The sequence below is a fragment of the Pleurodeles waltl genome, chromosome 4_1 (genome assembly GCF_031143425.1).
Source record: "Pleurodeles waltl isolate 20211129_DDA chromosome 4_1, aPleWal1.hap1.20221129, whole genome shotgun sequence".
Lineage (NCBI taxonomy): Eukaryota > Metazoa > Chordata > Amphibia > Caudata > Salamandridae > Pleurodeles > Pleurodeles waltl.
Genome location: NC_090442.1, coordinates 664,620,703 through 664,634,729, shown reverse-complemented (window position 1 = coordinate 664,634,729; position 14,027 = coordinate 664,620,703). Strand labels below are relative to the sequence as shown.

The window sequence follows — 14,027 nt, the reverse complement described above, 5'->3', positions numbered from 1 at the left end:
AGGAGTTGGTACAGAAGACGTTTTGGGGGCACAGTGAGCATTAAAGGATGTGACGGTGCAGAGCACGACAGGAAGACGGGAGGCGCAGAGTTATGTGCTTGATTCTCGGCGTGTCTTCTGCCAGCGGCATTCTTCAGGTCCTCTTATGTGCTCTGGCCGGAGACAGCGACTGTCAAGCGATGACCTGGGGACATCGAGCACAACCCAAGAAAGGAGGGCAGAGCTGGTGGAAGGAGAGCCAAGGACCAGCAGTGTACTTCTCGGCTCCCTGTCCTCATTGCACCAACTGCATAATGTCCACTGAGCGAAACCGATGTGGCCGTGGCACAGTTGGACCAGAGCCGGATTGGGATTTAGGGAAGCATCCCTGATGAGGAAGAGGTCAGAGGGCAGAAGATAGCTGATGCTCCATGCCCGGCAGTCGAAGCAGAAGGAGGCCCTTTCTGACTCTGTTTCACTGTCTTTTCTCCCGTTTTAGAAGTTAGCTGCTAGCCCTGTGCAGGGGGCTGGAGGACGGCCATAAGCACAGAATTTAGAGGACGATCCTCCATAAATGGCAGGGTCTAGACCAGTGGTTTTCAAACTCGTTAATTACTCGCCCCCAGTGGGTAAAAAATAAATTACCAGGCCCCATCACAGTTTTTCCTAACTGTTCTATTAAGTTGGCAATGTTTAAAGGTCTAGACTTATTTGAACATTGTAATTAAGTTCTGTTACCTTTTTACAAATGCAACAAACATTTTTCTGCTTAAAGCAAAGCACTATTATCTCTATAATCCTTCTTTTGGCTAGAGCCTGGCGCCTCCATGGGATCCCTCAAGACACCCTGGTCTAGACAGATTCCGCATTTGCATTTCTTCTCCACTCTGCAGCTCCCTTATGGGACCAGAGCTGGAGAAGTAGTATGAGAAATTAACTTAGAGCAAGATAGCTCATTGGTCCTTCCACGGAGAGCACAGGCAAAAAGAGGTGAGTCCTGGCTCCCCCCATTTTTGTTGTTTTTCCTAACTACTATCATACAATTGGTAATAGTAAGCAGCTCTCTAGGGTGACATATAAAAAAAACGTCCAGGAAAAGACTTTCCTCCAGGATGTCCCGTGAAATCAACCAAAGTAGAAGAGGGGAGGCCCTTAATAGTTACTCTGCCTACTGCATCCCATCTGCTTGAGGACCTCTGATGAAGGCTCCTGGCAGGAAGAGGCAGGCCCGTGCTCCGCCATAGTGAATGCAATCAATGAGGGAAGCCTGTTACATCTTCAAAAAGTGGCACATGGCTTTCCTGCTCATCGGAAACTTGACATTGTAACACTACTTTTGTTCCTGGTTCTGACTCTTATCTCTGCAACTGTCTTTCTTCTGCAAGTCCTACAGTTGCTACCAGAGAACCATGTCTGAATCTACTCCATTGTTCTGTCTTCTCTCTGTCCTACCTCACAGCTTTCTATTAAAAGAACTCTTCCTTGACTCGCCTGATATGATTCATTTTTCCTGTTCTGAAAAAAATGTCTTCCGCTCTCTTTTTTTGAGGTCATTTTCACTGCATCCAACTCTTTTTTCTTCTAACTTTTCAGAGCAGATTCTCTTCTGTCATTTTTTAAGTCTACCCACTCTGTAGGACCTGTCATCCTCTCAATTACTAAGTCTGTTACCTCAGCTCGTTACTCAGTCATCTCTATTCTTCTTAACGAGTTGGATGAGTTTATGCAGTTGACAGTTGTCTTTGTTCTTCTTTCGATGACTTAAAAATGCGAGACTGCTTTTATTTGACAAACTTTTCAGATGCTTAGTCATTTTAGATGTCACTCTTAATAGAACTTATGCCTCTTCTCTAGTATTTTCTCAAAGCACCTTGTTTGCAGCCTCCTTATTAACAACTACCAAACCCTTTGGTTGCACTCATTTTCTCATTTAACCTCTCATTTTATTTCCGCACATATGAATCACAATATTTTTTATCATCAGCCTGATTCTGTTTCGTCCTCCCGCGTGTCCATTCAGTCCTGGATAACCCTATGCTCTGTTTACTTGAATCTTAAAAAGATGGATGTTCTTTTTGTTGCTTCTTCGGGTTCCTCTGTTCCAATGTCTTGTATTCTATCCCCCCTCACTCTCAATCTGTTCTTAGTGTTTTTGGTTCCATTATATTAGTTTTTACTCACACCACCACAGTTCACCACACCAGCCATTGTCAACTTTTCAACATCTGTAAGTTCTGTTCCTTTCATACTTTTCATGCCATTAAATCCTTTTTCTCATCCTACTTTCTTCCTCTCTGAATTATTGGTGCTCACTTTTGGTCGACCTTCTCATATTTGCTCTTCACTCGCTTCAGCTGATCTATAAGTCTGCTGTCCACTTCTTCCAAACTTCTTTCAAGTTTCCTTGCATTATTCCTAACTACTTGCTTCTTTTCCTGTTCATTGAAAATGTTGCTTTTCCTTCTTTGCCTACCAGTCCGATATCTGTCTTTCTTCTCTTCTTAATATTAATTTTCTAATGTTGAACCTTAGAACATCAACCAATTTCCTGCATTCAATTCCTTATAATTCTTCTCCCGCAGTTTCTCTGTTTTTTATTTTTCTACTCTAAATCCCAAATTTAGAATTATTTTCCTTCCTTTGGCTGCATTACTCTTTTTGTCTTCCTTTCCTTCGGCCTTGAATAAAAAATTCTAAGTGTCGGCTTCACAAGGCGTTCTTGACATCTTGTTGGCTAGGTACCATCACCCATGTAATTTTATGCTGCGGCATTAGTTTGTTTGGTATTGCACTTTTGCGACGGCCCCTTTTAAATTAAAATACTATTGACTATTAATAACAACATGGGCACCAGACTCCAATTTCAAACATACACCGCACTCAGAAGCCAATGCGTTTTAGATTTAAAAACATGCGCTTGGTGTACCAGAGCAAGTTAAATGTCAATCCCATACAGTTGTGTGATGTCACAAAATTCACTGTCAATTCAAGCAGCCCTTCCTTCTATCCCTGCTTATTGCCAGATTATAATCACAGATATGTAATCGGTGTTGGAGTTTTTATGAGGGTGAGAGAAAAACATTTTGTGTCCCTTGTTCGACCTTTTCTAAGAATACTGACTACGTTTTTGTATAAAATTCTGTGTGATTTGTGTAAATGGTAAACCCTGATACTTATGTAACCGTATGTGGTTTTGAGGAATCTGAACAACTGTAGGCAGAGACTCCACCTGACTGCCATGAAGATGAAAAGTATAGAGACTCCACAAAGTATAATTGTGCTGCTTTACCACCAGCGGTGGCTCCTCTGCAATGGCAGAGGAGCGTCACCCCCCCCCCCCCCGCCAGCAGCTGCTGCTGCAAACCTTTTACAAAAAAACCATAATAAACTATGTTTAAAAGAGGTGAGGCCATGGGGGATGACGGGGATTCTGTGCACTCCCTCTTAGTGCACGTATATGTTTGGCCGGCTGTCTTGGGCTGGCCAGACATACATACGCACAGGGCTCTCTCCAACCCAGCACTGTGTTGCCGTGTTGGAGGGAGCAGCCAGAGACTTCCACTCTGCCTCAGAGGCCCCAGCCAGAGCGCTCCAGCCAATCCGAACACTGCTTTTAGCAGCATTCGGATTAGCCGCAGGGCAGGCTGGGAGCCTGTGCCTGCTGAGGGGACGGAGGAGCAGCATGGCGTGGCACAGCAGGTAAGTTGTCTTTTTACTATTTTTATTTTATTATTAGCCCCCCGCCACGTGACTGTTTACCACCAAAAGACAAATCAAACATGGGACATGGGCTTGTCGTCTACGACTAATAGCTATTGTCAACAAATTCCCCTTTTATATTACACTTTTCATAACAGGTGTGTTGTTTGGAGGTGTATTATTTGTTTCCGCAATCTCACTTTTGATGATTAGTTGTCAAAGTCCTAGTTGCTAAAAAAAAAAAAAAAAAAAGGATTGATCAGCATTGTGACATTTTCCCAGAATGCCTTTCAAGCAGCCATGTATTTCCACCCAGAAGAGGGCCTTGAGAGCTTGGTGAGAAGGAAGGCAAATCATGCAGGATTTGTATTGTTCCTCTCTGTTGTATAAGAGGAAGAATGGGCTGGTTTACGAGAATGCCTACAAAATAATTTAGGGCCAGGCATTCCAGCATCAAGGAGCAGGGCCACACTTCGAAGGGAAAGACGGTGGTGCTCGAGGGATCATTTTTGCTTAAACTCAGTTTGTGAACAGCGGGAATTACGGAGTTGCAAAAGCTCATCTGGAGTGCATTAAGTCTGTGGTTTCACCTCTAATCCTGTTCTTCCAGTGACTCCCTCACTGCCGGTGAGTAAACAAGCACTGGCAAATACCACAGATCTGCATTTAATACTCTAACGCATGTAGATTTAACACATTAGTATGAGACAAACAAGAGGAAGTCAGCAGGAGTGGAGCCAGAGAGCTGTAGTTCTAAGTAGTCCCTCATGCAGTTCAGTGTAAATCCTGGAGTGTAGGTGAAAGAATACACCAAAAGAGCCAATAGCATTAGGTGAGAGATGAATATTCCACTGGGCTGAGGTCAGATGTGAATGAAAAAGTCTCAAGGAGTCTGGTTGATGAAAGCCAATGGTTTAAAGGGGCACACCATATGTCCACTATATATGTATATTGTTAATAATAGATCAATTTGACTACTGCACCGTCAAAATTCAAATTTAACAAAACGCTGAGATTGCAGCTGTCAAGTGATGATCCTGTTGCAGGAAGGACGGGGTCTTCCCGAATTTCGTTTTCTAGAACTTGAAATGTAAAAATGAAAGAACATCGTGCCACAAAACTGGGTAAATGCAAATGCCAGAATAGAAATAATCATTTATAATGCTCTAGCAAGACACTTATCTTCATAATCTCTTTCATCTGCCACAGGAGAGCTCGCAATGCTACCCGTCTCGAGGCAATCTTTGTGTGTTGCACTGTAATTCTTGTTTTAACCGATTTGTCGGTTCTGGTAACGCGCGCCAGAAGTCACGCAGTTTATCTGTCTTACAAATGTCCCTTCCACACACGAGACAATGAGCCTTTCCGATTCCCTTTCTAGGAGGAGCCCACGAGGACAGGAATAAATCTCGGCCTGTTGTAATAACTTGCGTGAGACCCGGAGGTCCTGCTGACAGGTACGATATATCTTCCTTTACAGATACATTTGCGAACCCAGAAAATTCTGGATGAGGGATGGGGGAAGCAAACCAACTAGGACGGATTTTTCAAGATCTGTCGGTCATTCATTTGGAAACACTGCATTTCGTTCAGAGACGTTTTAAGGCATGTGCAAAGTGGGCTCTGGCCTAGGGCCACAGTCTTTTTTGGGTGGGGGGGATGGAGCCAGCCCTGTTCTGCAGAGAGTCGTGCCCTTGTGACCTTGAATAATTTCTAAACAGAATGTTTTAAATACTGTTTTCCTTTAATATAGAGAGTCTATTACAGACATTTTGCTGAGAAGTGTTGTGTTTGTTTCATGCAACATCCATAAAAAAAATGTTTTTTGTATCTCAAAACAGGACGTGATGTATAAGCAGTGGACCTTGTGCACGTTAGTGATGGGTCACAACATGTAGTGGAATCAGAGCATGTGTATATAATAGTGTTTATCTACAAAACATAATTAGTATGTAAGTGCACATTGTAATGCTGAGTCATATTAGATAATAAAATGCATATGTATTTAATAGTGGTAAGACACATCAAGTAGTCAAAATCATCTGCGCACAATATGCATTGGAACCAGCTCATGCGTTTTTATTAGTGCTGAGCCACCTCAAATCGTGGAATGCATGTGTATATTGTAGTGCTGAGTCGCACCAAATAGTGGAATGCATGTGTAAATAAAGAGTCACTTCATATAGTGGAACATATACGTACACAACCGTGCTGTGTACCTAAAAGCGCCGAGTCCCCTCACTTAGATGAATGTCTGTGTACGTGGTAGTGCTGAGTCACATACTGGAATGCACGTGTATTTAACAATGCTGAGTCACCATTAATGGAGTGTAAGTAGACCTGAAATTACACTAACTATAAAAGGCATTATTGCTTGACGTTCACGCCGAGCCACGTCGCCCGGGGGTGCATGTGTTCTTGATAGTGATGGTAAAGCCCATCACTCGGCGACGTCCACGGATAGACAATAGTGCACACCATGCAGTGCAGTGTGCAAGGCTTGTGTTGTTACGTCATACACACGGATGCCTGTGTACGTGATGCTAGTGGTGGAGCAAGGGGTGATCCGGCCGCTGACCGCGCAGAAGAACGTATAGATTCACGTTACTTGCGTGAAGTCACATCTCACTGTAGAATGCATGTATTCCAGGTGTAAACCCCGAGGCACAGTCAGTCCGCATCACAGCAACAAGTAGGATGTATGCACACATGCTGCCAGTGCGGCGCTTCTTCACGCTTGTTCACCGCGTGTGTCACACAGTTGAAATGTACACCATGCTAGTGCAGATTTCCATAATCTAGTGCACTTTTTTCAGTGTTCAGGCTGAATCAAATCAGTTTATGAAAATAGCGTATATGCGTTAGTGCCCTCACTTCTAAAGATTGACATGTTCGTGCCGAGTCAAATAATGGCGTAAAACGTATGCATGTCATTGCTCAGTCACATCATGCAGTGGAAGCCATGCGCACTCCATGTTAGTCGGGTGTCAGGGTATCTAGAGGAACGCATGTATAAATATTACCGCTGAGTGCCATCACACAGAACAGTGCTTAATGCATGCACGCGTGACGTCATCCCACTCTTAAATGCATTGTGAGGTGTCTGCGCAGAGGCTTGTCATGCAGTGAAATGCACATATTCATGTTAGTGCTGAGTCACATCACGAAGCAAAAAGTATGTGTACACGATGTTAGCTGTTAGTGACATAATTCAGAGGATTGGCATGTCCGTGTCCATGAAAACCCGGTAGCGACACACATGTATACATGATATGACTGTTGAGCCACGTCATATAATGGAATGAGTATGGGTTTAGATGGTGTTAGAGCCGGGTCCCATGATTCAGTTGATGAAAAAAATTTATGTGCAATTTACTACATATACATTTTTTACCAAGTGATTGAGGGGATTTGCGTGTCTATGATGCTAGTGCGAAGTCACACCGTACAGTACATGTATGTGTACATGGTATTAGTGCTCAGTCCCATCATTCTGTGTAAACAAGTACACGCAATTCTCGTGAAATCGTGTCATGCAGTGGAAGATATTTACACGTTGTGTTAAGGCATGTTCATCCCGTGAAATGCACATATACGGGATTCCCTACATTTTCCAAGCTGAAAGGGTCAGAAGATTGTCTAGGATGAGGTTGTGAGGATGATCCTGAGGGTCTAGCAAGAGGTTCGGAAATGGAGGAAGAAAAATGGGAAAGTCAATCAACAGTTCCAAAAGGGTTGGGAACCATACCTGGGGTTGCCACAATGGAGCTATGAGCACAAGGGTGGCTTGTTGTCACCTCACTTGCGCAAGTACCCTGCTGATCATGATAAAAGGGGGGAAAGGCATAATTCAGAGACGTTGACCAATCCTGTAAGAAGGCATCTGAGGCCAAGGCCAACAGATCCGGGCACCAGCTGTAAAACTGAGAAAGTTGGGAATTGAGCCAGGGTGCAAACAGATCTATTACTAGAGGGCCCCATTTGTCCTGAATAGCCTTGAAGACCGAGGGATTAATTTTCCAATCGCTTGAATCCCAAAGATGACATGAGTGCCAGTCTGCAATGAAGTTGAGAGCACCTGTAAGATATTCTGCAGGAACCGAAATTTGGTTTGAAAGGCAGAATTCCCAAAAGCCTTTTGCCAGTTCCACTAAAGGCTTGGATTTTGTCCCTCCTAGATGTACCGTGCTGCTGAAATATTGTCCTTCCTGAGAAGGATAGCACAACAAACCTTGTTTTTTGCGAGGCTTCTGATTGCAAAGGAGCCGGCAAGCATCTCTAAACAACTGATATGCAATCTGGACTCCACAAAAGACATGTAACCCCAGACAATATTGGACCACAACAGGCCCCCAACCTGTGCGGCTTGCATCTGATTCTAATAGAAGATCTAGGGCTAATGCAAAGATAGTTCTGCTGTTCAAGGCATCTAAATGGGCTATACACCACTGGAGTTCTGTGCTAGAATTGAGCTCTAGAGGACTAGTGTCTGAATATGAAAGGCCCTTTCTCAAATGTTGGATTTTTTGCCTTTGTAATGTCCCATAATGAAGAGGTCCTGTAAATATGGCTTGGATAGATGAGGAGAGGAGACCTACTACTCGCGCTAGAGACCTGAGAGAAATCACAGAGCTGCATAGGATCTGAAGAATTTCTGATTTTATGGATTTTACTTTTGCTGGAGGGAGAAGGGGGCAGACACTGAATTTATTTCGAAATCCAAGAATTCTATTAGTTGAGTTGGAGACAAAGAGGATTTCTCTTTGTTGAGAAGAAATCCTAGATCGGCTAAGAGAGAGCATGTCAGCATCAAGTGAGAAAGAAGGGATCAAAGAGATTGATTCATTAGAAGAATGTCATCTAAATTATGAGCCTTACTCATTGAGCTCTGAGGACAGCTGCCACTGGTTTCATTAACTTGATGAAGCAACATGGAGCTGATGAGAGCCCGAAGGACAGAGAGGTAAAGTGAAAGTGTTGGTCTAACCACTGAAATTGTAGGAATTTCCTGGAATCTGGATGGATTGGGACAGTGAGGTACGCATCTTGTAGGTCCAGGCGAACCATCCAATCATGTTGAAGCAGAGTGTCTCTGAGATGAAGAATCGTTTCCATTTTGAAATATCGATAGACTACAAAATGGTTGAAACACTTGAGATTGATTACTGAACGCATCTTTTTGTTCTTCTTTTGGACTAAGAGAATGGAACTGTTGAATCCTGATGGGTCAGGATGAGTAATTGCAATTGCTTGTTTCTGGAGAAGAGATTGTACCTCTAAAGAAATGAGATCGAACATTTCTGATGAAAAACGTGGAAGGAGAGGTAGAGCTGACTGGATAGGGCTTGAATGAAGTTTGATTGCATAACCTTGCACTGTATTCAACACCCAAGGGTCTGAGGTGATTGAGAACCATTTTGTGAGAAACAACGAAGAGGACCCACTCCAGTAGGAAGGCCAGAAGTTAGGCTTACCTGTTTGATTAGAAGCACTGGAGCTCTTAAAGCCTCTGTTACGGAAACCTCTGCTTCTTTGCTAGTAAAACTGCGGCTTGTATTCCTGACAGGATATGTTGTAGGATCCTCGGGAACCTTGGTTGGCATAACCATGTCTGGCAAAGCTGTTCCTGCCTCTGCCAGCCCTTGCAAAAGCCGGTTGAGAGAACATCTTCTTTAAGGACTGTTGGGTCTTGTTCAAAGAAGCAAAGGTAGCAACATATTTGCTTACTCTTTATGAACGAGTTCCCAAACAGCAAACAATCCGCTTTGACAGCCGGATCCACTGTCGCTAAATTCACCAATTTGGGATCCAATTTCAGTAAAAGACCTTTTTTCCTCTTGTGTGTTAACACGGCGTTAGCATTGCCAAGAAAGCAAACTGCCCGCTGCACCCAAAGGGAAAGTTCTTCCGGGTCAATAATACTATTCTCTAATCTGACAGACTCCGCAAGGTTGAAAATGCACATGAGTGGACCAATCACATCCAAAAGATTGTCCTGAAGAGAGGACCATGCCTTATCAACCCCTTTGCAAGGATCCTTACCAAATTTAGTAAACAAGGTGAGGAGAGCCAGATCGATAGAAGGGGTATTTGTGACCTTTTGGGGAAGAGAGGGACGAGGGCATTCTGATTTTAACTTGGCCCTAATCTGTTTGTCAAGGGGGCAGTTTAATCTGGAAGATACGTACTCCCCACATGATCCACGGGTACCCACTCTGTGGAATTTGGATGGAGAAACATCGGTACCCCTTCGGAATCCATGACCAGTTTAGGTTTAGAAACCTCCTGAGGAGCTAATTTAGGTTTCTTGATGGGAGGAAGAGATGCAGAATCTCCATTATCGTTGTCAGATGGATTATCATCTGAATCAATCTGAGCCAAATCATAATCTGATCTGTATCAGGGATAGAAGATACTCTAACAGGTGACATGAAATGCTTAGATTTCGGCTTGCATTTTAATGACGGTTTATGTTTTTCCTGAGCCTTATCCTCCTTAGTAGAAGCCCTGTGAAGAGCAACGTCCTCTGCCCTATGTGAGGAAACCCCACTAACCACTAGCGCCACCCTTTGTTGTTTTTTGGGTAGATTAATGGTTGAAGGGCACTTTATGCATTCCCCCGCAGACTGGGCCAATATCGTCTTAGTCGTCATATCAGAAAACCAAGGTTTCTAAATTCTTTGACAATTTGTCCATGGATGCAGACACAGCCTGCTGTACAGAGGCTTGAATAAAAGAACTCAGCTACTCCTTAATAGTATTCATCTCCTCAGGACCCTCCTGCATCAAAGGAGAAGTATACATTTCCATAATGCGTTGAACAAAAGGAACAAGCCACCAATGTTCTGGTAGGGAAAGGGTTAAATAGAAAAGGAAGGCTCTTTGGAAGGACATCCCACCTATGGGTGGTGAAACTAGAGTCTTGAGGCTTGGAAGAGCCGGGCTGGGCGTGCCCAAGATCTCGCTGCCAGGAAATAACAAGCAAGGCTCGGAGGGAACAAAAGAATGCCTCCTCATCTGAGGAAACTTGCTGATAGAAGTAACGGCATTGCGGGCAAAATGAGAACTGTAGCGACGCTCCTCAGATGTGGCTAAAATGGCGACTGCAACCTGAGGAGGTGTCTGGAAACCGTCTGAAGCGAGCGCGAGGAAAGAGCTCGGTAAGCATGCAGCAACGTGCAGACTATGGGGAGAAAACGCCCACAATGCGTCGTGCTGCTACACAAGTGCGACAAGCGAAATACTATAAATAATAATGTTAAATATTGCAATATTAGATAATAACTTCGAGAAAGTTACTTAACTTGACTGTGAGCAGAAAGAAAAGAGAGCTGTTTGCAGTCATACGACGTCATAATATGGTGTATGACATACTGTACTACGTTTCTCTTCCCATTGGCTTATTTATTTCACCTTGTAGTTTGTTTATCTTGACTGCTGCTATTAAATTTAAGCGAGGAAAGAAAAGCATAATAGGAGCCTCCGGTCTTGACATAAAATTGCGTACATGATGTGAGTGCTGAACTCCGTCATTGAATTAAAAACATGAAAGGACTCTTTGTGCTGAGTCACATCATGCATAAGAATGCACATGCATAAGATATTTGTGCCTAGTTCCGTCACATAGTAGAATAAGCCTTATTACACCATGCAGAACATGCACATAGACTTTATGCTGATGCTGCACCACATTGTGCGTTTAATTTATGTACATGACAGTGCTGTGTGACGTCTCACTCTTGACTGCATGTAATCGTGCCAGTACTGACTCCCACGTCATACAATGTACCTGCACAGAAGGATCACAGAGTCGCAGCACGCAGCAGAACATGCATTCATGACGGTGCTGAGTTGCATGTCGTAGTGTCATACTTGTGTGCACAACGGGAGCCCTGCATCGCGTAAGTAAGGACTACTGTATTCCTTATAATACCTGGTCACACACACTATCACCCTCCCCGTAATCCTCTTATAAACAGGACGGGTGTTTACATGCCTCCATGAGGAGCCAGGGAAGCCTGCACAGCCAGCTCATAGTTTGTGGGCTTGCTTTATGTAGCTTGTCTGTGGGGTCAGATGGTGCAAGTACCTCCAGGCCTCCTGTTATTGCTTGGTGTAGGTCACCTCTCTCTTGTGGCACTCCCGTTCCTACTCATTCCTTCGCCATGTGTTAGTTATCGTTCTCTTCATTGTAAATATGGCCAGGCTCGGCCAGCAGCCCTATTCCCTATGAATATGCATGAGGCCGATTCACAGACAGTTAATTTCATGGATGGTTATTTGCTGGTTTATTGGTCATTCTGAACACTCAATTGGATTTTACAGTTTTTTATACACATCCTCTCTTGATGCTGCCACTATGCTTCTGTCAGCAAAAATAATGCTTACAGACCTATGCCCACACTTGACAATTTATTGCATTATCGGATTTGTATTATTGGTTTACTTCTTGTTATTTTTATTTAACACTTTTATAGCACTTTCAGTGGCCAGCTAAGATAATTAGATAATAAAGTTTTACAACAGAAAAGCCCAGAAACTTGCGCAGTATTGCCCTATCAACCAGGAGTGAGGTGGCAACGCTGTCCTCTTTGTAGATGTGGGTGGAGGGTCTGTGGTTTGGGCTACTTCAGGTACTTTACTTGTAGTGCATAGATTGTGGTTTTTTTTTATTTTCCCTTCCTACCTCGCCATTCATGTTCATGAAACAGAACGTATCATTCTATATAGGACCCAGCTATTTTATTTCACAATCCTGTCCTTATAGATGTAGTGATTTCACACCACCTGTGGTTGGGCGGTGGGTGGCTGTCTTATAGTTTTGGTTATTGCTTACATCGTTTTATTTTTCATCTTCATGGCTGGTCTTCTGTTTATTTTATTTTCTGACTTCATTATCCTCATACTTTTTTAAGCATACGCCTCCTCCCCCAGACACGCCTCTTTTACTGGGGAGTACTCCGATGCGGTCTTCTGCTAAGCCATGGATAGCTGGCTTGTAACTGTGTGCTTTCTAATGCTGCTGATACGCTGCTTATGATGTGGCTCTTACTTGTTTTTTAATAAATAAAAAAAATCTTGTTATTGCAAGAAACCAACAAACAATGCTCTGTAACAGCCACATCAGACAGGTTAAAAGCATGATCACCCTTCTCCTTAAATCCCCTCGGTATGGGCAGGGCCGAATATAGGCAAAAAAAAGGGTGCACACAAAGAAACCCCGCCAACCCGCCCCACTCCCCCCATCAGGTTCTGATGCAAATCCACTACAGGGTGGTCTCCAGCTACTGGACCTCTTGTCTTGAATCCGTTAAAGGGGCACAGAGACCCCCTATGGTGCTGTTCGACTTTCCCCATATCTTATTCCACTCGTTTAGGCAGCCTTGTCCTCGTAAACTGATCCCTCAGCCAGCATGGCCCAATCCATGCCCTTTTCCAGTCGCACAACTGGGGTTCCTGCTCAACTCTCCACATTCTCATTATGTTACGTTTGGCAATGATTAACCCCAGGGTCACCCATAGGCGTGCCATCTGGCTAGCTGTGTCCGATAAGTCCCATATGTTCAAAATACACATTTTAGCAGACAGCATCAAGTCACTACCACATCCACCATTCATACTGGTGATAACTGATCTCCAGTATTGCTGAATAACTAGACATGGCCATAACGTGTGAAAGAAGGATCCCTCAACCAGCAAAGAGTGGAGGTAGAGTATCCCATTCCAACTAAGGTTGTGTTGGCATAATAGCTTCTATGTAGTAGTTTCAATTGTATTAAGCAGAACTGGGAATGGATGACCACCTTCAAGAGGACGCAAGGTCCTCGTGCCATTCATCATTATCAATTCCCTCTAAGTCCCACTCTCATTGGGCCCTTAAGTGAAGAAGAGTGTCTGGAAGTTGTTGAATAATTTGCAGTAAGTGAGGAAGATCTCCTTCCTGGGCTTGTGCTCATCCAGAAGCCTGTCTTTGAGCGGAGAGGCTTCTGCTAACTCCTCCCTCTTCGGAATCGCCCGCTGTAATGCATATCTGATTTGCAAGTAGTGAAATGCCTCTGAGGGTGCCAAGTGGTATTCTGTCTGAAGGTCTGTAAATGGAATAATCCTTCCCGTGGCGCACAGATCCCCAACCTTTGAGATGCCTATGAGATCCCCCCTCTCAAACTCCAGTTGTGCCCCCAGTGTGCTAAGTTGGGCAGTATCTCAGAGCTGGGTGGCTGTGTGATCTTCCCTTGCCACCTCAGCGTTTTAAGCACTAGATATCAAGTGGAAAGGGTTACTGCTATTGGGGTGAGTAGTTTAGGAGCTCACCACTTTCTACATAATTCTCTGAGATAACCTCTCGGTCT

General features: G+C 43.9%; 1 protein-coding gene across 21 annotated transcripts in view; it reads left to right on the top strand.

Moving 5' to 3' along the window:
* GRIP1 (glutamate receptor interacting protein 1) overlaps positions 1-14,027 on the top strand; it is a 1,044,357-nt gene that overhangs the window by 823,893 nt on the left and 206,437 nt on the right. For all 21 annotated transcript variants that reach the window (XM_069229162.1, XM_069229153.1, XM_069229151.1 and 18 more), the window contains one exon: positions 5,060-5,135. In XM_069229162.1, coding sequence (XP_069085263.1) covers positions 5,060-5,135 — 76 coding nt within the window. The remainder of the gene's footprint in view (positions 1-5,059; positions 5,136-14,027) is intronic.